Source organism: Colias croceus, chromosome 1 (assembly GCF_905220415.1).
Source record: "Colias croceus chromosome 1, ilColCroc2.1".
Lineage (NCBI taxonomy): Eukaryota > Metazoa > Arthropoda > Insecta > Lepidoptera > Pieridae > Colias > Colias croceus.
In genome coordinates, this window is record NC_059537.1 from 13512518 (window position 1) to 13539132 (window position 26615).

Genomic DNA, 26615 nt, shown 5'->3' on the forward strand with positions numbered 1-26615 from the left:
CTACTTACCGCACGAGCCAAGCGAGCGAAGCGAGCGAGTCGCGTCAACGGCCGGCCTAAATATTCAAATAGGTAGCGAGGAGCGAAGCGACGAGCGTGTTAGGTTAACTTATGAACTACCTACCGCACGAGCCAAGCGAGCGAAGCGAGCGAGTTGCGGCAGCGGCCGGCCTAAATATTCAAATAGGTAGCGAGGAGCGAAGCGACGAGCGTGTTAGGTTAACTCTTGAACAGTTTATTATGAAAAGTCACTGCCCGCTATCGATAAGACGTTTCAAAAATTTTACCAATATTTGAATAAGTAATTTATAAGCAGTTTAGGTAGCGAGGAGCGAAGCGACGAGCGTGTAAGGTTAACTTTTGAACTACCACACGAGCCATGCGAGCGAAGCGAGCGAGTCACGGCAGCGGCCGGCCTAAATATTCAAATAGGTAGCGAGGAGCGAAGCGACGAGCGTGTTAGGTTAACTTTTGAACTACCTATCGCACGAGCCAAGCGAGCGAAGCGAGCGAGTCGCGGCAGCGGCCGGCCTAAATATTCAAATAGGTAGCGAGGAGCGAAGCGACGAGCGTGTTAGGTTAACTCTTGAACAGTTTATTATGAAAAGTCACTGCCCGCTATCGATAAGACGTTTCAAAAATTTAACAACATTTGAATAAGTAATTTATAAGCAGTTTCGACTGACTGTAGAATCGCTGTTAGCAGATGTTACATATGGAAAGGAAATTCGAATGCATTTTCACATGACTGAAGATTTCTGCCCTGGGATGAGCCGCGAGCTGCTTGCAGCTCGCGCACCACGCAACCTCGAAGGTGGACAGCCCCCCGGAATAGAAAATATTTGAATGGGGAATTTATAAGCATTACCGACTGACTGTAGAATCGCTGTTAGGAGATGTAACAAATGGATAGGAAATTCGAATGCATTTTCAAATGACTGCCCTATTGCTTCAACCCAGGGGCAAAAGGGGCTCGCGGGCTGCTTGCAGCCCGCGCACTACGCTCCCTCGAAGGTTGACAGCCTCCCGGAGTGGAAAATACTTGAATGGGGAATTTATAAGCATTACCGACTGACTGTAGAATTGCTGTTAGCAGATGTAAAAATAACTGCGTTAAAAACAACCGACTTCAAAAACGGAAAAGTAAGAAATAAAAAAGATTTGATATTATTAATTACTACATATTATTTTTATGTGCTATTTACTAAAAAGGTTTGATGTCGGTGCATGGGCTTAATACTAAGTGCTTAGTGTTTGGCACCGACTTCAAACCTATTTAATAAATAGCACATAAAAATAATATGTAGTAATTAATAATATCAAATCTTTTTTATTTCTTACTTTTCCGTTTTTGAAGTCGGTTGTTTTTAACGCAGTTATTTTTATTTACTACTTTTTAGTGTATTTTTCAACACGAATCAAACGAGCCCAAACTCGATAAAGTTGAGTCAATATATTACTGAGTTCCTATGGCCACCTTCCGATTCCATCATCAGATCAGCTCCATGTCATGATAATGTTTCATCGCTATCCAATTTACATTCGTATACAAAATTTCAGCTCAATCGGTTACCGGGAAGTGAATCAAAGTTACTTGCTACATTGAAATTAAGTCATCGAGTACAGACAAAAATGCTCATAAAATAAAAACTACTAGGCCTAGCCGAATAAAATTTTTATGGGACCAATTCGACACCATCCCGCATCGAACAAAAAAAGAATCATGTAAATCGGTTCAGAAACCTCGGAGTAATCGGTGTACATACATAAAAAAAAAAAAAAAAAAAAAATATACCGGCCGAATTGATAACCTCCTCCTTTTTTTTGAAGTCGGTTAACAAATGGACAGAAAATTCGAATTTATTTTCAAATGACTGCCCTATTGCTTCAACCCAGGGGCAAAAGGGGCTCGCAGGCTGCTTGCAGCCCGCGCACAACGCACCTCCGAAGGTCGACAGCATTCCAGAATATAAAATATTTGAATTGAGAATTTATAAGCACTTCCGATTGACTCTGGAATCGCTGTTAGCAGAAAATTACAAATGGACTGGGAATTCTTACGCATTTTCTAATGACTGCCCTATTGCTTCAACCCAGGGGCAAGAGGGGCTCGCGGGCTGCTTGCAGCCCGCGCACATCGCACCAGCTAGTCATATATATATAAAAAGCTACACTACCACTCACTCACTGACTCACTGACATCGGTTTTCTCGGAAACTACTCGGAAAGTGGGGGGGATTTCGACGTGATCGTGTAGAGGTGCGCCGAATGACCAGAGGAAAAATATTGACATCTCCAACACCCTGGACAAGAGAGTGGACCCCTGGAGGTGCGCAAAAACGGTGCCACCTGGAGGGGGGGTGTCTGAACGAAAAATGCTCGGAACTGGTGGCGATTACCAGGGGTGGTGGAAAAATGGGGATTTTCGCGAAAACAAGATGGCCGCCGTACTTTGCCAAAATCGCCGTTTATGAATCCTTACGCCTCAAATTTGGCACACGTGCTCTATTCGAGCCGGCGAATCGATCGGTGCCCCGTTCGAGTGGCTCCGGGCCCCAGTTTCCAACTTTCATACAAAATAAATTCCAACGGCCCGCGGAAACGGTGCGAGTTGGGTGGGTGATGCCGGAACTAAAAATGATCACCACCCTGCGACGCTACCAGGGAGCCGTAGTGGGACGCTCGATTTTGGAATTTTTCCATTTTTGGCGCAAACATAAAAACGTAAATTTAGACGAGGTGGCGCATAGCGGAAATACACTCACACCATGTTCGTACTCGCCCAGCTCCCAGGATATCCAGAAAAATCCGAAATCTTAAACTTTCCCACATCTCGTGAAGACGGTCAACGGCCCGCGCAAACGGTAGCAGCTACATCTGGGGTGCTCAAACTAAACTTGTAGTAGACCTCGATCAATTACCACAGATAGTGAAAAAAATTCAAAATGGCGGAAAAAATGGCCGCCGCCATACAAATTCTAAAACGGCCATCGCTGGGCCGATCACGCTGAAACTTGGCACAGGGGCTTTAATCGAGCCGCACATTAAGTTGGCATACTCATAATCGAGTTTTCACCGCTGGTTTCCGAGTTTCATACAACGCGAAATTCGACGGCTCTCTGAAACGGCGCGAGATAGGTGGGGGGTGTAGAACTAAAAAATGATCAGGAAGATGGGGCGCTACCAGGGCAATCAAGAAATTTTAAATTGGACGCAATTTTTTTTTTCAAAAATGGCCAATTTTTCGAGGCAAGATGGTGGCGCCGGTTACTTGACGATCGGTTTGAAAATTGACTTCTGTGCTCTAATCGGTCAGATTTACAAAACTGCATACTCAGAATCTCACTCCGACCTCTGGTTTCCATTTTCCATACATCACGAAATTCAACGGTTCTCTGAATCGGTGACAGGTAGGTCGGGGTCGCCGAAGTAAAAAATGCTTCAAAACTTGGTCCGCTTCCAGGCATATAAATTTTTTTGTTAAAAAGCGAAATTGTTTTTTTTTCGAAAATTTTGTATGGAAATTTCCATAGTAGGAAGGGTAATTGAATAGCAACAGCAAAAGACGGCACCGCGGGCTGCTTGCTGCCCGCGCAACCTCGAGGGTCGACAGCCTCCCGGAGTAGAAAATATTTAATTAACTTTTGAACTACCGCACGAGCCAAGCGAGCGAAGCGAGCGAGTCACGGCAGCGGCCAGCGTAAATATTCAAATAGGTAGCGAGGAGCGAAGCGACGAGCGTGTTAGGTTAACTTTTGAACTACTTACCGCACGAGCCAAGCGAGCGAAGCGAGCGAGTCGCGTCAACGGCCTGCCTAAATATTCAAATAAGTAGCGAGGAGCGAAGCGACGAGCGTGTTAGGTTAACTTATGAACTACCTACCGCACGAGCCAAGCGAGCGAAGCGAGCGAGTTGCGGCAGCGGCCGGCCTAAATATTCAAATAGGTAGCGAGGAGCGAAGCGACGAGCGTGTTAGGTTAACTCTTGAACAGTTTATTATGAAAAGTCACTGCCCGCTATCGATAAGACGTTTCAAAAATTTTACCAATATTTGAATAAGTAATTTATAAGCAGTTTAGGTAGCGAGGAGCGAAGCGACGAGCGTGTAAGGTTAACTTTTGAACTACCACACGAGCCATGCGAGCGAAGCGAGCGAGTCACGGCAGCGGCCGGCCTAAATATTCGATTAGGTAGCGAGGAGCGAAGCGACGAGCGTGTTAGGTTAACTTTTGAACTACCTATCGCACGAGCCAAGCGAGCGAAGCGAGCGAGTCGCGGCAGCGGCCGGCCTAAATATTCAAATAGGTAGCGAGGAGCGAAGCGACGAGCGTGTTAGGTTAACTCTTGAACAGTTTATTATGAAAAGTCACTGCCCGCTATCGATAAGACGTTTCAAAAATTTAACAACATTTGAATAAGTAATTTATAAGCAGTTTCGACTGACTGTAGAATCGCTGTTAGCAGATGTTACAAATGGAAAGGAAATTCGAATGCATTTTCAAATGATTGAAGATTTCTGCCCTGGGATGAGCCGCGAGCTGCTTGCAGCTCGCGCACCACGCAACCTCGAAGGTGGACAGCCCCCCGGAATAGAAAATATTTTAATGGGGAATTTATAAGCATTACCGACTGACTGTAGAATCGCTGTTAGGAGATGTAACAAATGGATAGGAAATTCGAATGCATTTTCAAATGACTGAAGATTTCTGCCCTGGGATGCTTCGCGGGCTGCTTGCAGCCCGCGCACTACGCTCCCTCGAAGGTGGACAGCCTCCTGGAGTGTAAAATACTTGAATGGGGAATTTATAAGCATTAACGACTGACTGTAGAATCGCTGTTAGCAGATAAAATCAAATTGACGGGGAATTTTAACACATTTTCATATGACTGAAGATTTCTGCCCTGGGATGCTTCGCGGGCTGCTTGCAGCCCGCGCACTACGCTCCCTCGAAGGTGGACAGCCTCCCGGAGTGGAAAATACTTGAATGGGGAATTTATAAGCATTACCGACTGACTGTAGAATCGCTGTTAGGAGATGTAACAAATGGATAAGAAATTTGAATGCATTTTCAAATGACTGAAGCTTTCTGCCCTGGGATGAGCCGCGAGCTGCTTGCAGCTCGCGCACCATGCACCCTCGAAGGTGAACCGCCCCCCGGAATAGAAAATATTTGAATTTGAAATTTATAAGCACTTCCGATTGACTGTGGAATCGCTGTTTGCAGATAATAGCAAATTGACGGGGAATTTTAATGCATTTTCAAATGTCTGAAGATTTCTGTCCTGGGATGCTTCGCGGGCTGCTTGCAGCCCGCGCACTACGCTCTCTCGAAGGTGGACAGCCTCCCGGAGTGGAAAATACTTGAATGGGGAATTTATAAGCAACTAGCGGTCCGCCCCGGCTTCGCCCGTGGTACATATTAACGTTTTCTCTACATAAGAACCATCCTCGTACTTCAAGGAATATAATAAAAAAAGAATTATCGAAATCGGTTCAGCCGTTCTCGAGTTATGGAATTACAACGAAAAGTGGCATTGATTTTTATATATTAGAGATACCGACTGACTGTGGGATCGCTGTTAGCAGAAAATTACAAATGGTCTGGGAATTCTAACACATTTTCTAATGACTGCCCTATTGCTTCAACCCAGGGGCAAAAGGGGCTCGCGGGCTGCTTGCAGCCCGCGCACAACGCACCAGCTAGTACATATTATAAAGAGGAAAACTTTGTTTGTTTGTCATAAGCTAGGTACTGGACCGATTTTAAAAATTCTTTCACCATTCGACAGCTACATTATCCACGAGTAATATAAGCTATATATTATCACGCTAAGACCAACAAGAGCAGAGCCACGCGGGTGAAACCGCGCGGCACAGCTAGTAACTAATAAAACTTAAACATGCATACATGGACGAGTATTCTACGGACGAGGAACTTGATGTTTTCTATTCTCTTTGAACTCTATGAAGTGCGGATTGACAGGAAAAAGTCACACTTGACTGTCAACTGATAAGTTGATAACAGATGTCACCTGATAACAATAGGCTCGACAAATATTTATGAATACCAGGAAAACTTCAGATTTCCTAGGTAATGTGACGAATCTAATTTATTTAATTCGGACCGTAACTCGGAATAACATACATATAACACACATACATATTTTCTAAGAATTGTATACAATGCCGGATTTAATACATTGCCGGTAACATAATAATATAGTATGATAATTCTTAAAAAAGTACATATTTTAAACATTTCTTAAAAAGCTTCTAGATATTGCATACAATTCCTAGAGGTTTTGTAAAACACACACTTTTTTTAAAGTTAGTTACTAACATACTTATCACAATAATTATTGTACCTACCTAGTTACTAATAAAAGTATAAAAATGAATTTTTAAAATTCGTAATAAATTAAAAATAATATCAAGTAGGTATGAAGATGGTCTATAAAATGGAATGCGCTATGTTTACGTGAGCGTGATGTTCCCGCGAACCACGTGGCGACGTTAGATACCTAAATTTGAGTAACGCAGATTTGTGACAGCGTCCTTAAACCACTAGGATTTGTATACAATTCCTTGATTTCATACATTTCCGGTAACATATACATAATTTCATTTTATTTATTTACATTAAGTATATACATAATTACATATTGATATTATATCTACCAGCTACCTATATTACATGTTTTAACTGATGTATTTTTATTTATTAGTATCTATCATATTAATAGAAATATATCTTTCACATAATATACTCATGTTAAATTATCATTATATACAATTCTAGACTGAAACTCCAATAGTCACTTGGGGTCACTGAAAATCAGTGGTGGTAAGGTATTAATCACATTGCCATCATATACTGAGTTGGCTCCATTTATCAGGTCACTCACTGCCACATTACAGTTCTTAGGAATAAGATTATTTTTATTTAATTATTTTTCTTTTTATTTCTTTTTGTTTTTCCTTTGTTTATAAATGTATCTCGTGTTGTGATCTTGACAATAAATGTGTTTTATTTATTTATTTATTTAATGTCTCTTACTGCATGCTTTTCGTGCAGTTGTCCGCACCATATGTATTGTGGTCTTTGTCCATACACACTTTCTCCAAAGCCCTGCTTTGGTCATGTTTCATGTATAAGCTCCTGTATAGTAGTAAAATTTAATCAAATATTTAATTCTTATTTCTTGAAATTTGGTATAGTATTTTTTGTGTGATACAAATCAAAACCAACAGTCAGGTTAGGTAGACTACAACCAACCAACAGTAGGTTAATGAAACACTTGACTCGACTGTAAGCTTGTATTGAACTGCTTAAACTGTAGAACAACAGGACTATATTATATTCTAGATGCACACATACAATAGATTACACACTACACTGTAAACTGTAGAATTAATATTAAAGACATAGTTCATTATATTTTGTAGTCTTTGATTATTTATACAACAGACTAGAAATAAATACTATGTATGCGATTATACCTATTCTAGCCATCCATTTTGGTGTTCCTTAAAATTAAGTACATCTTAGTCAAAGGGCAACTTATTGTGCCCTTGCCCGTAATGCACTCATAATTTCAAGTTGAATGTTTGTCATTCTTTATGTACCAAACACAGTCACGGCCACGGCGCTCATTCCATTTTACTGGTATTAAAACAGATGAAATCCTTCATGATCCCATATCCTTCTAAGTAGCAAATGTAGAAATCCCTTTCTTGTGTCTACAATGTTTTTGTGGAGAATCGTATTATTATTTACATTTGGGATGGATTAATTATTCTTCTCCTCTCTTGAACAAATTTGTTATTGCGAACGTAAGCAATAAGTCTGTAATAAAACAATCTTATATTGGGTTACAAATCCATAAACCAATCATTAAGAATCATGTTTGTAAAAATTTATGTTCTGAGAAAATATCAGTTTACCATTTAAAGCTTATTTTCTGCCTGTAGATTCTACATAACCTCACAGTCCATCCATATACCTAACATATTTAGCACTTATTTTTAAAATATTAGTCAACAATTAAAAACGAAAACAAACAAAGCTTCTCGTTTTGGTTTTGACAGAATCTCGTAAATAAACTGAACTAAATACCAGTCAAATTAATGTACTCTGTGACTAAATAAGTCAGTTTACTTTGTTTATTTAAAAATCCGAGTAGGTATTTATTATTATGTTGATTGACACTTGACGCCACAGACTTGAAAATAAAAGGTACGTGTACATATATTTACATTAGTGCCATCTAGTGGCTCTGGAAGGAAAAGAACTTCAAGTCTGTGTTTAACGTGCCATCTAGTGTGTTAAAAGCAAAAGACCAAGAGATATAATCGAACATGTAGTACGTTTTTTCCCCACTGGCGCTTTAATTGCGCAAATTCATAGTGCAACTTTTTTTGTATGGAGTGAACCGTCTGTTGTATACGTAGTATATTATTATTAGTCTGTGATACCAGCTATATTACTTGCTCCAGTGCTGTGCCGATTCGATTATTTATCTAATCGATTAATCGATTATGCGAACCAAGATAATCGATTATTAATCGATTATCTTGTTCGAAATAAAAATTGTTACATTGTCTTACCTCCAGAATACAAAAATGAAACAAAACTGAATTAAATCACATATTTATTTAAAATAAAACTACTAGATATTAAAAATCAAACAAATACATCAATAATTCCCAATCTGTGACCAGTTAGCATTTAAAAAATGATGTAATCTAGATGCTTTGGCAGAAGGCTGTTCCGTCTTAAATTTGTCAACTGACCTCTTGTCCTTGCAAGTGGAGGTAATTCTAAGTATTGTCGTAATGTTATTATGTTTTCAGTTGAAGATGTAGATGTTGCAATAAAATTTGATTTCTTTCGCTCAAAATGATCCAATGATCAGATCGATAGTTTTGCAGTTACTTGCTCAAGTTGTTGTGGTTGTGTAATTACTAGCTCACTAGTCCCTTGAGTGCTGTTTCTGAGATAAATTAGTTCTTCAAGACAACGTTGTTGGGCATTTGTTGCATTACTATCCGTACCGAAACCGAGTTTTTTAAAACGTGGATCCAGCAGACAAGCTATTGCCATATGTTTGTTGTGTAGGGTTACCATAACTTAAATGGCTTACTCCCAATCGATTGTATCGAAATGATAATCGATTGCAAACGATCATCTTGATAATCGATTAATCGATTAATGATAATCGATTCCGCACACCACTAACTTGCTCTGTGTTTATAAATATTATATCGGCTAGCTAGAGTCTAGCTGGCATCTATTTAATTCACAACTGTTTACCATAAAAAAGGATTATATTATATTTAGATATGTTACGAAAAGACGTGATGTCTCCAGTGGATTCTGGTAAATATATTGCAGATTTGGCCCAATATATTAAAATACACGAGGAAGGCATAACAAAACTAAGTGACGAGGTAAGTAAATGATTATTCTCTTAATATGTATTTTTAAAATGGATGGAGTAGTGAGTTGACAAACATATTCACCATTCTTTGTTGCTCTGAACATCCTAAATCTTAAGTTTGAGAGGTATGTAGGTATTTTTATATATGTATACTAAGTCATGCTGCCATCTATTTTTCTAATACACAGAAAGTGGCAATAAACCTCCTGCATAAATAATGTTAGCGACCAATCACAATCTCAATCGTCCACAACTCTAACAAAGTCAGAAATATTTATTTTCCAGATACTAAAATCCACAAAGGACAAAAAGATTACTATCCCAGAGATAGGCACAAGCTCTATACAGCCCAGCAAAGATCACCCCAGAGCAGTAGATTGGGTGTTTGTAGTAGATGCTCTGAACTTTTGTTTCTGGTCAAAGAACAAGGAAGAACAGTGGACTGTAGATGGCCACACTGGATATTGTGCTTTGGAAGCTGCATTGTGTAGAGCTATTAAGGTAATATAAGTTATAATTAATAAGAAGATCCTAAATAGATATACCTAGTACCTACTCACTCAAATAAATATAGTTAATACCATATTTTATAACAGATAATAATATATTTATATAATATATTTAGTTATAGATAAGATATAATATATTACTTGATCCCACAGACAAACTGCATGTGCAGTTTTGAGGGACTTAGACTTAAGTTATTGTAAGTAATAATTTGTAATAATAATTTCATTAAAAAAAAAAAAAAAGGTAATTTAGCATTATTAGAACTATAACTACCTAATTCAACAATGAGGCAGACATTTATATACTTTACCATGTGTTCAATATACGCACATACTGATCTTATACACACTTACATTTAATGTCAAATCATACGCTTTTTTCATTCCAGAATGGATATGACATCACAAACCCAGAATACTACTCAAAAATATCCAGCGAAGACTTAAGAACATTATTTAAAGGGGACACAGATGCCGAAATTCCATTATTCCAAGAACGAATAGCAGTTCTACATGAAGTAGGTTCCATACTGCTTGAAAAATATAACGGAACATTTGAAACTTGTGTGAAGGAAGCGAAAAAATCTGCTGCCAAATTACTTAGTGTTGTTGTAGAGAACTTTCCGTGTTTCAGAGATGAGGCTACATATAAACAACGGAAGGTATCTCTGTATAAACGAGCCCAGATCCTTGTTGCTGATTTGTGGAACTTCTTTGGCGGTACAGGGTGGGGAGAGTTTAATGATATTGATGTGATTACTATGTTTGCTGATTATAGAGTACCACAAGTGTTGGTGTATTTTGGTGTGCTGAGTTATAGTGATGAATTAATGGACAAATTGAGGAATGGTGAGCTTTTTTTATTTTTTGTGCTATTAATATTTTTTTAGTACTTGTCTCTTTAGGATTGTGTATTTAATTATGAATATTGGTTGAGTAAAATTAAACATTGCTATTTATTCCTATTCTTTATGGCCACTAAGGGCCGATTTTTCAATACTTGGTTAAAACTTATTTGTCCAATAAAGTATTACACGATAATATTAAAATATCACGTAAACTGTCAAATAAGGACAATTAGAATACGTTTTTAAATGGTAGTTTTATACATTCGACGAATAAGTTTAATCCAAGGATTGAAAAATCAGCCCTAAAAAACCTTGACTTAGGTTTGTTTAAAAATGACGATCAAGCACAACGATCCAGATCAATTTTCAAAAAAGTTAAAATTCTTTATTATATAATTTTTTCAGATAACCTCTTACCAAGTGGGTCCGAAGAAGAAATCGAAATAAGAGGTTGTTCAATTCACGCAGTAGAGTTACTCAAGAAGACTTTGCAAGAGAAAATAAGAGATACAGGGGAGAATATAGAAGTTCCAAATTCCAGTTTGATTGATTATTTTTTATGGTGCTATAGACGGAAACACGCACAAGAGATGGAAAAAGTGCCATATCATAAGACTTTGGGTATTTTTTATTAAAACTGTGATAAAAATCTTAAAAATAGTTTTTAAGATTTGTACAAACTATGGAGAGTAATGTAAAATATTGATTTTTATATTTTTTGAATACAATTTGTGATTGTGTTGATATTATGATAGTTTAACTATATAATAGTCAATAATGGTGCAGAGTGCAGACTCTATATTATGTATTCTTAAATAAAAAAAATAAGTGAAATATAATATAATGAATTGATATTATGTCCTGTATTCTAATAGATAAAAATACAAGAAATATCAATTTATTATATTATATTTTACTTATGTTTTAAGTAAGTATATTTAAGAATATTTTTTTATAAAAATAGACATGAAATATATTTTGTACGTAACAGTATTATAAACTTGCAATGTATTATAAATTTGATACCAGTATTTATATGTATTTGTACAACAATCTAAAGATTAAAATAAAATGTGCTGTAATAAAAGTGTATTTCTTTTAATTATATCTCATCCATTTATTATAAGTACATATTAACATATATCACTCACGAGATCATTATACATATTATATTAATATACCTATTTAAAACCGCCTAGAAAATTGAATGAAAATCGGTGCAGTAGATTCAGATAAAAAGACAAACAAAACGCGGCCGATTTTGTTCTATAGTCTATAGTCCATTTAAATTTGTTGACCGTTTTTTATTAGATTTTAAAGTAAAAAAAAAGAGCGAGTTTGCCGAGCACACATGTTAGAAGTATAAACTTCTTTGGCAAGATTCCAAGATACCAAAATCATCGCTTTTCTCCATGAGGTACCTATTGCCATGACGCGACATTGAAATTTTAAGCCGGTTCCAGAGCTTCACCGACCATCAGTGCGTACGTCAGTTGCGCTTGTCATATATTGTATGGAAATTCGCGTGCGTATGGTCGGTCTAGCTATGAACGGTTTTATGAACTTCCTTACATATGACAAGCGCGCCTGACGTACACACTGATGGTAGGTGAAGCTCTGCAACCAGCCTTACTCTCTATTTAATTACTTTCTAAAGGAAATTTTATATAGGCTGAACTGTGTTCATTAAATAAAAGTCATTTTATATTTTGAATAAATTTATTCACCCCACAGAGCAGAATATACACCGCATCCAAAAAATATTTGTTTATACTATAATTATTTTCTCAATATCACATTTCATACATTAGGGGCACTATTAAGTATATTGCACATACTAATGGTATGTTTAGTTAGATCTGACTAAGGCTGGTTGCAGAGCTAGACCGACCGTCAGTGCGTACGTCAGTCGCGCTTGTAATATGTATGGAAATTCATAAAACCTTTCATAGCTAGACCGACCATACGCACGCGTATTATCATGCGCATTAGTGTAAAGTCATACAATTGTTGATGCGTATCGTCAGGACCGACGGTACGCACTGACGGTCGGTCAAGCTCTGCAACCAGCCTTAAGGGCGGTAAAACTCAAATGTGAAGGTTTATTTATCTGAATCACAATCTATAATATTATGTAATACAGATTAAATATGACAACATAGAATAATTAAAAAAAAAAACAGGAAGGAAAATAAAATTTCATATAATAAAGACTCATGCCCTAGTCCGATCTAACCCTTAATTAAAAATGAAGTCAAAGGATCTCTTGCAAATAATTGTCATTGTCTCTGTTCCAATTTGCCAAATTAGACGATACATTTGTGATATAATCTGTGATGCAATGCTAATTCAATTCAATTTTTTCGAAGGGTGCCGGGTGGCAATTTTGTTTGAGTACAATAATTCTGCCAATGGATGCAATGCTAACTAGATATATATTATTTTCCCTCTATGTCTTTGACTTCGTAGATACATTAATAACGTTATAATTGGACACAACCGCTAATTAAATGGATTTATATATTTACAACTTTGGCATTCGCTACACAATGATTACAAAATGGCACTATTCTAAATTATTTACACCATAACCTAAATAGATTAAATGTGACCAAATGTATAAAATAAGTTTCCTACTCTAAAAGCACCTTTTAGTAATATTCACCACATTGTTTTGCTTGTTTAGGCTTAAGGTAATAGTCATCCATTTCATATTAATATAAATAAAATTAAGATTAGATCTAGTATAATTATTGAAAAATAATAATTATTTCACATTGCATGTTTTCTATTAATTATTACGATCTTTATTTTCTGTGCCAATGTTTAGATTTTTTATCATATATCTGTACTCAGAATTTAAAATTAATGCCCATTTAGGATTATGTCAATTATCTGATTGTTCATACAATATCTATTAAATATCAATTCCAAACATTATTGCTACCAACCTAGTAATCGCTTTTCGTTTATGAAATAACTACATAACAAGTTTAAGATGATCTAAACAAGTCGTAGTTAGCATTGTTCTAATTAGATTTGACCAATAGAATATAAGTATACAAAATTCAGTACATTAATATTATTCCATTACAAATAAAATACCAGTCAAATACAATCACATTGTTAACGCTTATCAAATCAGCAAAAATTTAGATATGGCCACTCAATAAAAAATGACGTACATTCGGTACATTTTTGCACTGGCAATACAACCTTTTACTTGTCAACTTTTTGATTATTTGCCGTTGAATCTTGATTTTAAACTTTCGAAGAATGCTAATTTGGTTTTGATAGTGCCAGGTTCTGGTACGGGACTGCCTGGTCGACTGGATTCTTTGACCACTTCTTCAGTTCCTTCTGGTATTTCCTTAGTCCCACCCGGCACCTTGATGCTTGTAGGCATTGACAGTTTAAGTTCTTCCCTGAATTCCTTTGAAATACTTCTCGCTGTGAGGCTGTGCATGTACATTTGCTTGTTTCCGTTTTTTGAATCTAGAAGGTTCTCTCTACTTCTTTTTCGCCACAGTTCGTGGGGTGGCTGTAATGTTACAATAGTAATTTTAATATACCTACACATGATATAATCCTGGTAACATTTACGATTTATAAAGGATTTCTACTTAAGTCATTCTGTAATAGGCTAAATTATTATTATTAAAAATTAAGCCGCCTTCAAAATAATCATCAAAATCATTCAGAACAGACTGAGGTCACAAACCCAAAAAAAAAAAACAATATATGTAGTCAAATTGAGAACCTTCTTTTAAAGATCGGTTCCTCTTTGTAAAATTATACAAATAGGTACTCTAAATTTGCAGATTCAAACTCGAAGCATTGTAGTTGGGTGACAAATAAAAAATAAAACATTCTTGGAACAGAAAAGATTGGATTAGATAGGACCACGATAGGACGATATCACAGAATACCTAAAACATGGTATGACTATGAGTTGATATTAATCACATAACTATGAATTGAATATTTTAATTAATACTTTGTTCAAATTGCTCGATGAATCATGAATGTCACTTTTTACTTTAATAGTTCTCTAATAATAATACATTTTATTATGTCTACAATAAAATCATGTTTTAATAATAATAAAAAAAAAACAATAATGTTTAACGTTTAACCGATTAGTATGAATCACGACGAAGTCATAAATTGTAGGTACTTATTTGTAGATAGTTGTAGCAAAATTTAATAGTACCTTATACCTAAAATATTCGAACGTAGAGTATGCAAATATCACTACTATCAGCTATCTGTTGTTAAAATATTGATGAAGTTTTTATCTTTAATGAGGACAATCAAAAGATATGCACTGACCTTGGATGGTTCACTTAGATTATCCATACTAACGAATTTTTTAGCCAATTCCTTCACTTTAGGTAGTACCGGTAGTATTTCATCTATTTCGCTGATATTCTGCAGTTTATTTTCCTTCAGATCTATTCTCGTCAATGTCTCGTCATCAAGGTGAACATTCTGACTGAGCCTATCAATAATTTCTCCCGGGATTTCCTTATCAGCTGAATTTATTTTGTCATCGTCAGCGGTTTGTTCGTATCGCGATACCTTATCTTCAGGTTTACATTTCACTATCTCGCCAGTTTGTACGTTATATATTTTGATGGAATCTTCAATGCTGCTTGAACCTATAGAATTTTCTATACTGTGATTTGACGGTGATTTTTCTAATTCATGAATATCTTCAACGCCTAGTTGTTGGTCTGATTTATTTGTGATTGCCAATATTTCCTCGAATTTCCTGTCCGTATCTTCAACCAGGGCTGGTTTGGCTACATATATTGCCTGTTCGTCATTATCTTCATAATCAATTAAAATATCATTCTCATTATCAACTGGGCCTGTAGTTATTGATTTTGGCATTTGCTCTTTGCCACCGAATTTTGTATACTCTTGATTGGCAGCAATTGTGTTGAATTGCTTTATTAATAACTCCTGAAAATTATTGATTTTTATAACAAAGAGCATTTTGGTAAATAACTTACTTATAATGCATGAAGATGAAGATGAGTGATTTTTCGATTTTAAGCCCCCACAGTTTAAATTGTATCTAGAAATAAGACTGTCTGAACGTATCATCTATTTTTTTTGCTACAAACGTAGAAGTAGTTAGAGTAGTGCTTCTTATAGTGATGCAATAGGCAGATTAGTTTGTTTAGTTTTAAGCGGATGCTGTGAACGCCTGAGAAATTCTGTGCAATAAGAAGATTTAGGTTAGTTCGCACGCAAGCGTTGTTAGTCAAAATTCATTCACCGAAAACTCACAACACTCACCACTAACTTCTTGGTGGATTACTGTTGAAATTACTGAAATTTAATGATAAGGGCACTACTATTAAGTGCAAAATTTTGTATTAATAAAGTGCGAGTGCTGTTAGCAGAAATTTTATAGCCGCATGCCAACTGTAACACTCAACAGGCATTATTGTGTCAAAACGAAGATATCTTTTAAACTGAATGGTTTCTCTTAACCCTACGGATATGTCATATTTAGAGAGTTTGTAGGCTAGATAATTATGTATGTCTATGTAGGTATCGTACATAGTAGAGATTGAAAAATAAGGACCGTAAATCTATCTACATAGTCAGATTAAGTGCTGAAGGAGGTGTAGTAATCGGAATCTTATTTGGTCATTCACCATAAATCTTTGTGGAAGCCTTTGTTTAACCTGAGACTTCCACCGAATGTGAAATTGAGAGCGGGCCGCCGCTTGACGCGCGCATACCCATCCATACTTCGCAACGTATTACTGCGCCTAACATTATCGTACGTCTCGAAAAGTTCTTCAGTTATTTCTGGTGTTTTTGGTATTTTAAGTCTAACTATATCCTCGTTTTCCACATAACCGTCACCTCCGTTTTTATTACGTTCGTATTCTCTTACGTTGGTCCTGCTGACGTTGCGCCTGTGCGCAATATCGTCAGAATCTTTGGGGTTTTCGAAAATGGGGTTTATGGCAAAGTTGGGGCTTGCGTTTCTGGGGCTGAATACGGCGCGAACGATGTTCTGATGAAGGGCGCAGGCTTCGAGCTCGCTCAGGGAGCTGCTGGCACTTACAGGCGACGCGAATTCTGTATCGAAATTGTCTAAACTGCTAGATTTGTTGATTGAACTTGATATCGAACTGGTGTCGCTAAATGTCTTCTCGCGTCCTCCAGATGAAAGTTTTGCCTCTTTGATGTAATAGTCTCTGCCGTAGCTGTGGAAAATCAACATAGTGATAAATACAAAATGATTCATATTTATGTTGATGTTTACCTCACTTATTTGAATAATCTTTTTTATTATCTAACATGATTGATTATTGCCATTTGGATTAAAATTGATACTAAATGTTATCACGACATTTCAATAACATAATGCGTATAGCAATATAATGTAGTAAGATGTAGTTTGTAGATAGTTGTTGTTAAGGGTGAACTTACCGTTTGTATTGTGGAACTTCCTCCGCTAATACGTCTTTTAATATTCTCGGCGAAGGGCTTGGCGTTCTGCCATTCATCCTTAAACATTCCGTACTCTGACTCATTGCAATATTTTCTTTTGTATGTTTATTGTTTTGAACTGTTATATTTTCTGTTACGTTTTCGTTTGACGCAAATTTCTCTTCAGTATTGCTTTTGCTTGTCAACGTGTCAAATAGAGATGATGTGCTCTTTGCTGATAATCTTTTCTTAATCGCTTCGGGGGAATAAGGGTTGTTTGGCATTTCTACGTAGTTCAGCCACTTCTTACGTTCTCGATATGCTATGGATCCTGAAATATTTGGTTAGCTATTATATTGAACAATTTCCAGATGTTACTTAAGCAGCTCTACTTTAACATAAATATTGTGATTTAATAAATAACAATAATTGAAATCTTTATTAAATTTTTTAATCAACTCTCCTAGTTATGATAGAAAGGATAAGCTTACCGGGTAATAATTCGTCTTCAGTTCCATTTTGAACTGGTTTTCTGAAATTAAAATTGAACTTTTATTATACTGTGATATAAAAGTATTGTAAGTTTTAACAACGTGATATTTTACAAAACATGTAAAAAATACATATATAACCAGGTTATAACATACGTGAGTGGTTCGTCTTCGAAGTGTTTTCTACGTAAGCTGTCAGCGTACCTTTGTACTGGGATAGTTACCGCCTCTTCATATTCACCTTCTCTCTCATGTCGACTTAGTGTGTTCATATTAGATGACTCTATAATAATAAGTCCCATTATAACTACAAAACTACTTACAATTATTATTAACCTGATCGAAAACTTTGGATAAAACCTTACCTTTCTCATTTATACTTTCAAGACTATCTTTCATAATCTCTTTAGAGTCAGCCATATCATCGTATTCCGCATGACCGTTCATTACAGTCCTATGAATTTCTTCCTTCAAGTTAAATTCTGTCTTCGGTATTGGGCCACTGTCTACACCTACTAAGAGAATGGAATCATGTGAGTCTTCGTGATTGTTGTCAATTTCTTCAGTAGTAATATTCTTGGTTACTGCACTTGGGTTTACTGAATCAACTGTGTCTTCACTTTTAGAATATTCGTTGTATATCTTTTCGAATTCATCTGCTCCATCTACAGACATAAGGCTGTCTGGTTCGAAGTCTAATGCTTCATCCACTTTAAGTTTACCACCGATGACATGTTTGGAGTCTAATACTTTTTTGATATCACTCTTGTATTCGATATCTTGTTCTTCAGTTTCGCTTGCATTGTCTGAAAGATCGGTTGTGTCATCTGCATCTCTGTCTCCTATGAGAGCTCTGTACTCTGTGTTAGAGTTAGGTACTAACATTGGGACTGGAACGGATTGAATGTTCTTTATCTTCTTCTTTTGGAATAGCCAATTTTCCTCCCATGAACCGTCGACTGCTTGTATGTCACTACCGGATACTTCATCGAAATCGTCTGCATTTTCTGTAATTTCAAAAAAAAAAATTAGAAATTATTATTTTATGCCAATGCCAATAAAATTCAAGAAAGGTATATTTGTTTAGTTTTCATTCCGTTTTGAACAAAGTAAAAATGAGGAGTTAACCACTAAGACATATCGTTATAAAATGTGTAGTTTATTTTATTGTAACAAAGTTATTGATTATAAGTCCCTTATTTTATGAATTGTATTAGATTATTTACCTGTCTCATGTATGATATCCCCGCCATATTCTGGGAACGGAACGCGGCGAGGTAACTCCACTGCGTCATCGGTGGCCTCACCTTCTTCCCAGTCTGATACATCTTCTTCAACATGCTGTAATTATAAATAATTCATTCTCTTCAGTTTTATATCCTCATGATATAAAACTGAAGAGTTTGTTTGGTTGAATACGCTAATCTCAGGAACCACTAGGCTGATACACATAGACTAGTAAAGTTTTAAACGTTTTAAAAGAACTAATAGATAGATAACGAAATCTGGCCAAATATTCATGAAAGATACAATATGTCCTGAATAAATTTTTGTACCAATTTTTTTATCGAAATGGTGAAGAAATCTATTGTCTATGTATTTTGGTTGAAATAAACCATCGCTACCGATCTGATAGTGATGTTATTATCTATTTTTATCGCCGCAAATCCGTTATAGTTACTGTTTTGATGTTCACCAATTTTGTGGTTACATTTTAAATTATTTTAATTTTTCTTGTAGCGATTTTTTTTGACTGAGTTCGTTACAAATTCTATTTCAATTTTTTTTTTAGAAAATTAACTCTAACATCTGAAATAGGTTAAGGAAGACAGTTTTTCCTGTGGTTTTTATCCGCGGCCTGTTTATTGGACTTATATTTTTTTCAATTCGAACCAATAGTTCTTGAAATTAGCAACAAACAAACCAACTTTATTTATTTATTTATTTATTTATTTATTTATTTATTTATTTACTCTTCAATAAAACTATACATAGAAAACTTATTGCTAATATACAGAACAAAAAAAAAACAGTATAGTTTATTAGGCGGCCTTATCACTTAGAAGTGATCTCTTCCAGGCAACCTGGGCAAAAGGTAACAAGCTTATTAAATTACAATGGTAGGTGGTAGAAAAAAGGCAAGGATAGGAAAAAAAAACAAAAATAATAAATAAATAAAATTAAATTAATAATTAAAATATGGATAAATATACTGCACTCGAATATATACAATTATATTATTCATTAATAATATATATACATCATACAAATTACTAACACAAAATAATATACATAATTATATGACTATAATTTTTATATACATGATAGTTGATACCATATAATAATATTAAATACATACATACTACATAAAACAAATATAAAATACTATAAATACATAGATAGATACATATCTGTGTATAGATAATAATATGTGAATAGATAGTTAATGTGGTTAATGTGCCGAGTCGAAAGCAGTAGTGAGAAAGTGTCGTTGCAAAAGGTTTTTAAAGGAAGATACATTTTTAGCTTGTCTAATAGGTAGTGGCAAAGAATTCCAGAGATTGACAGCAATGGCAACAAACGATTTAGCAAAGAAGTGAGTACGTCGAACAGGAACACTCAAGGTGAGTCTATCAGCCGAGCGAAGAGTATAGTTTTCATTGTGCAGGAAGGAAAAATTGTTTTTTCCTTTAATTATATTTATTAACAAGATAATAATTATGTATGTAAATAATGTAAACTTACAGGTGGGGATATTTCCCTGGTACTCCTTGAATGCAGCGATCTTGGTGGTGTCCCCTCAGAGGGGGAGGGGCTGGCACTGGCCGAGTGTATACCGCTGCTCCGACCTCCCGACCCGCTCTCGGTTTGGTAGCGCTCGATCACCTGCAATTGCATCGAGTTTGGTTTAGCAATTTGGACTGTGATGTTGATAATTTTTATAGGGAGATGGCGTAAATACTGTGGGATGTAATGTTTAAACCTTGTGAAAAAAAAAATATGGAAAACTATTGAACAAACTTAATTTAGTTGACAGATAAATTCTAAATAGAATAATTAGGAAACAGAAAAATAGGATACAATAAGGATTAGGTGAAAATGATAACGATATATTTTTAACTACTTAATACTTTCGTTTTATCTACGAAACTATTAACATGCATAAATATTATCTATGTTAATCTTGTAAACCATTAACATAGAAAAATGTTGCTAGAAAATCAAAGAAAATACCTGCAATAATACTGTGACCATTTAATGTCAACTTGTACCTGATCATTATAAATAGGTAAGTGTTTTAATACATGAAAATACTAAGTTACATTTATAACTCGTTTTCTGTTGTAACGTTAAAGTTTTCAAATTTTCACGAAAAATTAAAATATTTATTTAACTATTTTCTTGTAGTAAATTTAATACAAGCCAAACATTCTGAAACTGATTGTAATTATATTAAATAATAATCTTGCCATTATCAAAGCTTCAAAAAAAAATCCTTAATATTCATAAATTACGTAAAATTTAGTTAATTTATAATTAGTTGAGTCACATGGGTAATCAAATGTTAATAGGTTGATATCTTATCAGATAACGCAAATTTAGAGAACATTGATCTTTGTATCTGTTAACCTTACGGATTATAGATTAATATGGAAAATAAATAATTTTATGTCCTTTAATAAAATTGCGCAATTGGTAGGTATTGTTTTTGTTTCACGTAGTGCATAGGTTGAGAATTTTTTATAAATTCGACGAGTTTAGTGTAACCGCTTCTATAGGAATTTTACAATTTATTTTTCATGAAGTAAGTTGAAATTTCGCTCTACATATCTATTTATTTCCATAAAAATCATTAAATAATTTATAAACAAAATGTTCTCCAAGGATAAAAAAATATTTATCGTATGTATCTTAACTTTTGACATAAATTGAAATCTAACGTATCATGAAATTATTAAACAAATATTTAATTCGAACTCATTTATTTTTTAACTTACTCAATTTATTCTACTCACACCTTATTTTCAACAAGACAATCTAATTAAAAACTGCATTGCTTAAATAAGTAAAAACTAATAATATAAACCTGATCATTGGGCATTAATTAACGCAACTTGTATTTATTGTTTTTTAAGATCGCAATCTTACACAAAAAATTAAAAACAACAACAAACAGCGTAAATAAAACACTTTTTTAATATCCCTAATGTTGCCATAACCAACACGTATGTAACCATTCAAACAGTACATGTTTCTGTTTCTCTCTCTTAGCTGTATTATGTATAATTGTCAACCTACCTCTGAGTGTGGATCAGAATAGTTCATAGTTCGAGATGCACTGTAATTGTAGTATAATAGCTATTATTTTTGTTTAATTGTTGGAATTATACAGAGCTGTTAACACGGACCTGCGCGGTACTGGACTGCTGCGCCGTGGTTAGCGCAATAGGGCTGCATTTTATTAATTTTTTTAAATATTTTATTAAGGTTTTAATTTCACTATGTTTTTTATACTTAAAGGATGTTTAGTTCTTAAAGGGTCATAATTATATTTTTGTATTTTCGTTGTTCACTTGAAAATATATAGGTACTTTTATATTTTTTTGACTTTTATTACATATACGTTAAAAACGTTTATACAATAAATACCTTTTTCACAACACATAAGATATATCATCCGTTTTGGATAGCTTTGATAATTTTATAATTCTGAACCGTAGCGGTAATCGCTTACAACATAACAACATCAATAAAAATGATTCACATTGCTAAATAACCGAAATAAACATTTATCTGCGCAAAATCTATGGCAAATATGCTCACGTTATGTTTACGAAAGCCATCACGTTCCGAAAGCAAATTAAAAAAAGTATGACGTCACACGCCACCGCTTACCCAACTAATCACATATAAGAAAAACACGGCAAGACAACTGTACAGCGTCGATAACATTATATACGAGCGCACCACACTGGAAGAAAACCGATATCTTTCACATTGTAATTAATTTGAAAGCATTAACTTACCATTTCTTTATACGAATCAGACATAGTCTCACTGTACGCGTTATCACGATAAGAGCTATGTTATCATTGGCTATTATTGATATGTGTTGATAAAAATAAATCACATGGAACCGTACTACTCTTGATCCGGGTCGAAGACTGCAGTGCAAATGAAATTTTGACGGAAACTGTGATATTTCCACAGCATCTCATTGGCAGAGATGAGATATGTTTATCTATTAAGGTTAAGGAAAGGCCCTACTAGTTTCGGATAAATATTTCAAAATATAGTAGGTAGGGGAATATTTTATCTAATCGACATATAGCGTAAGATATATTGTTAATCAATCGATATTAAAAGATAAATTGGTATAATTAAAAATTAATTTGTGGCAGCCCTTAATAAAAACTAATTCGAGCTGACATGTCAACGTCTGTTGTAGGCGCTTGTAAGGATTCCCCATAGTTACATGCTAGTTTGCAGAAATGCATATTGTTTTTTTTTAAACAGAGGGTTGATGCACAAGCTTTGTGGATTATGGAAAGACGATTTTATAGATAAGCTCACTGGAATAGATTACACGACGTTGGAATTTATTCATGGCTAGATTACCGAGCGCGGTTTCGCTTTCGATTTCAAAGAAAAATTCGCATATTTCCCGTTCCTGTGGAATTTCCGAGATAAAATTAAGTAGCGTCTTATTCTGGGTCTTCATCTACATACCAAATTTCATTGTAATCGATTTATTAGTAGGACAAACATCCATCCATAAATCCATGCTATGTGCATCCATCCTTGTAAGTACGATGAATTTGTTTTTATGGTTGTATCTAATATTTTTTATTGTATTCTTATATTAATTAATATTTAGATATATAGATATATTAACCCCAACTAGCTAAATAATTTGATATTTAATATTGTTTCATTAAATCTCACATAAATACGGTGTTTATTAAAAAAATGACAGCGTGAAGCTACTGCTAAAAAACTGCTATTTTTTAAGTTATAAACTAAAGACATCACAACAATCTTTCCCTTTTAATTATGTAATAAACAATCAAAACAGCGCGTGCAAATGATTCGTGACTAAACGTAATATTTATTTATGTATATTTATACATTATCTACATTATCATTGCTTGTAGATCGACTTTTTCAATCAATCAGCCATTGTAGCACTTTTTGTAATCGCATTTATGTAATTATTTGGAGCTAATTGGGACGTCATTCTCGGTCAGGTATTTATTGTTTCAACAGAAATAAAAGTTACAGAGCTATTCCAGTTTAAACGGTTTTTCCAGTTTGTAATATACAATTTGGAACTATTAATAATTTATTGTTATTTTCACAAAAGTTGGTCGTATCCAAGTAAAATTGTAGTGTTAGGTACATACCTATTATTAGAAATTGATAAATACATACTCATGAATATAATCTCATCATAATATGTTTAATGTTTATAGAATGAAGTCACTAGCCATTTACATAAAATAATTAAGCTCTTTTAATTAAACCTTTATGGCATATGAATATTTCTAATCCCGAAAAATGTGTACTATATTGGTTCACTTATGTGCAGGTATCCTTATCCAGATTTTCTATCGGAATGTTTTTAATATGGTTCTAACCAGATTGTGTAAAGAAAGTCAAAGGGAAATACTTATTATTTTACTTTTTAGAAAACAATTAATTAGTTTACCTCTTGTTGTCACACAATTGGACTATTACTGGTGTGCCTTGTAATTGGCGTTTTTATATGTAATTTGTATAATTTATCTTAATAACAGCTGTAAGGTAGGCACCATAAAAGGCTTTATGAATAAAATAAAAAATAAATAAAAATATTTTTTTTTAAATAATCAAGAAAATGGGTACCTTATTCAAAATAGCAGTCGCTAGCAGATCTTCATACGACGACTCCGTAGGTGTGTGCGGCTCTGCAGCGTATCTCGCAAGCGCTGGCAGCGCTGCAGCCTCCTCCACCACTCTCGCCACAAAGCGCTTAAGCTGCGCGTGAGCGCCAGTAGCGCCGATAGAGTGACGGCTGTGCGTGTGTGTGGCTGAAGATTTTGGTAGATCTGTGGAATAGTACAGATAAATAAAATATTTGACGTGGCCCGTGGGGTTCGGCTGTATGGATGAGCTGTCACGGTTGTGATTTAGGATAAATTTTATGGAATCAAGATTACATAGGAAGATACATAGTTGTTTTTTAGATGTTATATTTAAAGCAATCAATGTTTGTCATTACAATAATTTTTTTGTGGGACTTGGATAAAGTTTAAATAAGACTTAAAAACAAATGCTTTTTAACTGCTTAAATATCTAATAAATTTGAAATAACATACTATACTTATGAATGTGACATTTTTGTACCTAATTATTATTCCTTCACAATTTATATACAATTAGACACCTTCCATGTAAAATAAAATTATTCAGGCACATGCAGATAAGGATAACATTGCAATTATTTAGAAAACATTAAATAATTTCGTCAATGTAGATACTTTACTTGAAAGCGACGTGAAATTAATTAATTAGCCACAAAACAGTATTGTGATGCAAATGAGATGGGACACAATGACATTCCGAAAACATGTGACTTGACTACGTAGAAATTGATGAGTATACTTGTATATTAAGGAATATAAAATTAAAAATATGTAGAGCAAAATGATGAAATTAAAATCTATTCTATATGTAGAATAATTGTGTAAATTATTCTACATATAGAATAGATTTTAATTTTTTTCGCACTATGTATATGTGCACAATCTATATATAGGTATCTTTTAATATGCTTTTATGTAGCATATGTACTAATACTTGAACATTAAAATTATCGTTAATCATATTAAGCATTAATTTATGACAACACCTCATATTCTTGCATTTTATGCTATAATAATTATAAGCTCATAATGTTGTTTTAACATTGAACTTTCGCCTTTTATTCAAGAAACTCTCATGCTTGGTGCATTCAATCAGTTATTACACTTTAATGAAGCCTAGATGAGAGTTATAGAGTACGTATACAAACTAAATATCTACTACAAATATAATACACATAACAAGCATAAATTCCATGCATTATGTTTTACATATAATATAAATACTGTATAATGTTACTACAGATATATACGTTTACGTATGCAATTATTTACAAATATGTTAAGAAAATTATGTTTATTCCCGTTTGTTTTACCCTCCTGTAAGTATATCGATAACCAGAATATATAAAAACGCATATAACCTATTACAATATCGTGATTAAACGCAATCTTATGCATGAGTTCAATTGAACGCAAAAACCGCATGCGCATGCTTTTAAGGATGTGCCTTAATAAGGAAATTGCAGTATAAAAAACAAAGCGACTTTAAGATACTCAACGACCTTTCATTTTATGGAAAAATACTCGGTAATGGAATTGACCAAATATGTTTAATAGCCTCGTAAGATTCCGGGAAATGTCGCTGTTATACTTCTGAGAAAATTGTATAATGTTTAATCATGTGTTAGGTTTATGTAGAGTTAGCAGTGGAATAGAATGGACCTTACTTTACATAGTCTGGATCGTGGGGTAACAATAATCAATCTTTAATATAGAAAAGGTTCAAAATATGTAGTATGACAAAAGCTTTAGTATCAGTGTGAAGAATGCAAATGCAATATTATTTCGTAAAATCTGATGATGATGATGATGCATGAGATGGTTTTCCGAAAGTTCACTAAAATATAGATATTTGTTTAGGTTCGGAATTGACGTTTGGAGTGTCAGTGTAGCTCTCAGCTATTAACAATTTAAAAAATAGTTTACTTACATAAATATACTTTAAATGTGAACAGTTTTTAA

General features: G+C 34.5%; 2 protein-coding genes and 1 long non-coding RNA gene across 6 annotated transcripts in view; 1 reads left to right on the forward strand and 2 right to left on the reverse strand.

Moving 5' to 3' along the window:
• The first annotated feature begins 5950 nt into the window (after positions 1-5950).
• On the forward strand, positions 5951-11545 carry LOC123696813 (queuosine salvage protein). The gene is made up of 6 exons (XM_045643184.1): positions 5951-6072; positions 6687-6695; positions 9241-9451; positions 9727-9942; positions 10340-10799; positions 11204-11545. The coding sequence occupies exons 3-6, from the start codon at positions 9344-9346 to the stop codon at positions 11431-11433; spliced, it is 1014 nt and encodes a 337-aa protein (XP_045499140.1). The 5' UTR covers positions 5951-6072; positions 6687-6695; positions 9241-9343; the 3' UTR covers positions 11434-11545.
• Positions 7305-8466, reverse strand: LOC123696945. The gene is made up of 2 exons (XR_006752154.1): positions 7946-8466; positions 7305-7847 (listed from the first exon to the last, which is right to left on the reverse strand). It is a non-coding gene; the product is annotated as an uncharacterized LOC123696945 (long non-coding RNA).
• A 953-nt stretch (positions 11546-12498) lies between the features above and the next one.
• Positions 12499-26615, reverse strand: part of LOC123696652 — a 102150-nt gene continuing 88033 nt past the window's right edge. For 3 of the 4 annotated variants that reach the window (XM_045642983.1, XM_045643010.1, XM_045643001.1), the window contains 10 exons: positions 24634-24836; positions 20494-20634; positions 18975-19089; positions 18114-18755; positions 17905-18031; positions 17749-17789; positions 17258-17588; positions 16716-17031; positions 15131-15766; positions 12499-14339 (listed from right to left, as the gene is read on the reverse strand). In XM_045642983.1, coding sequence (XP_045498939.1) covers positions 14037-14339; positions 15131-15766; positions 16716-17031; positions 17258-17588; positions 17749-17789; positions 17905-18031; positions 18114-18755; positions 18975-19089; positions 20494-20634; positions 24634-24836 — 2855 coding nt within the window. In that variant the 3' untranslated portion in view covers positions 12499-14036. The remainder of the gene's footprint in view (positions 14340-15130; positions 15767-16715; positions 17032-17257; positions 17589-17748; positions 17790-17904; positions 18032-18113; positions 18756-18974; positions 19090-20493; positions 20635-24633; positions 24837-26615) is intronic. The other variant, XM_045642992.1, reaches the window with a different exon arrangement.

Coding starts and splice junctions, on each gene's coding strand:
- LOC123696813 (XM_045643184.1), top strand. CDS start 9,344: ATGTTACGAAAAGACGTGATGTCTCCAGTGGATTCTGGTAAATATATT. Junction 9,452..9,726: donor TAACAAAACTAAGTGACGAG/GTAAGTAAATGA, acceptor TTTATTTTCCAG/ATACTAAAATCCACAAAGGA. Junction 10,800..11,203: donor AATGGACAAATTGAGGAATG/GTGAGCTTTTTT, acceptor TAATTTTTTCAG/ATAACCTCTTACCAAGTGGG.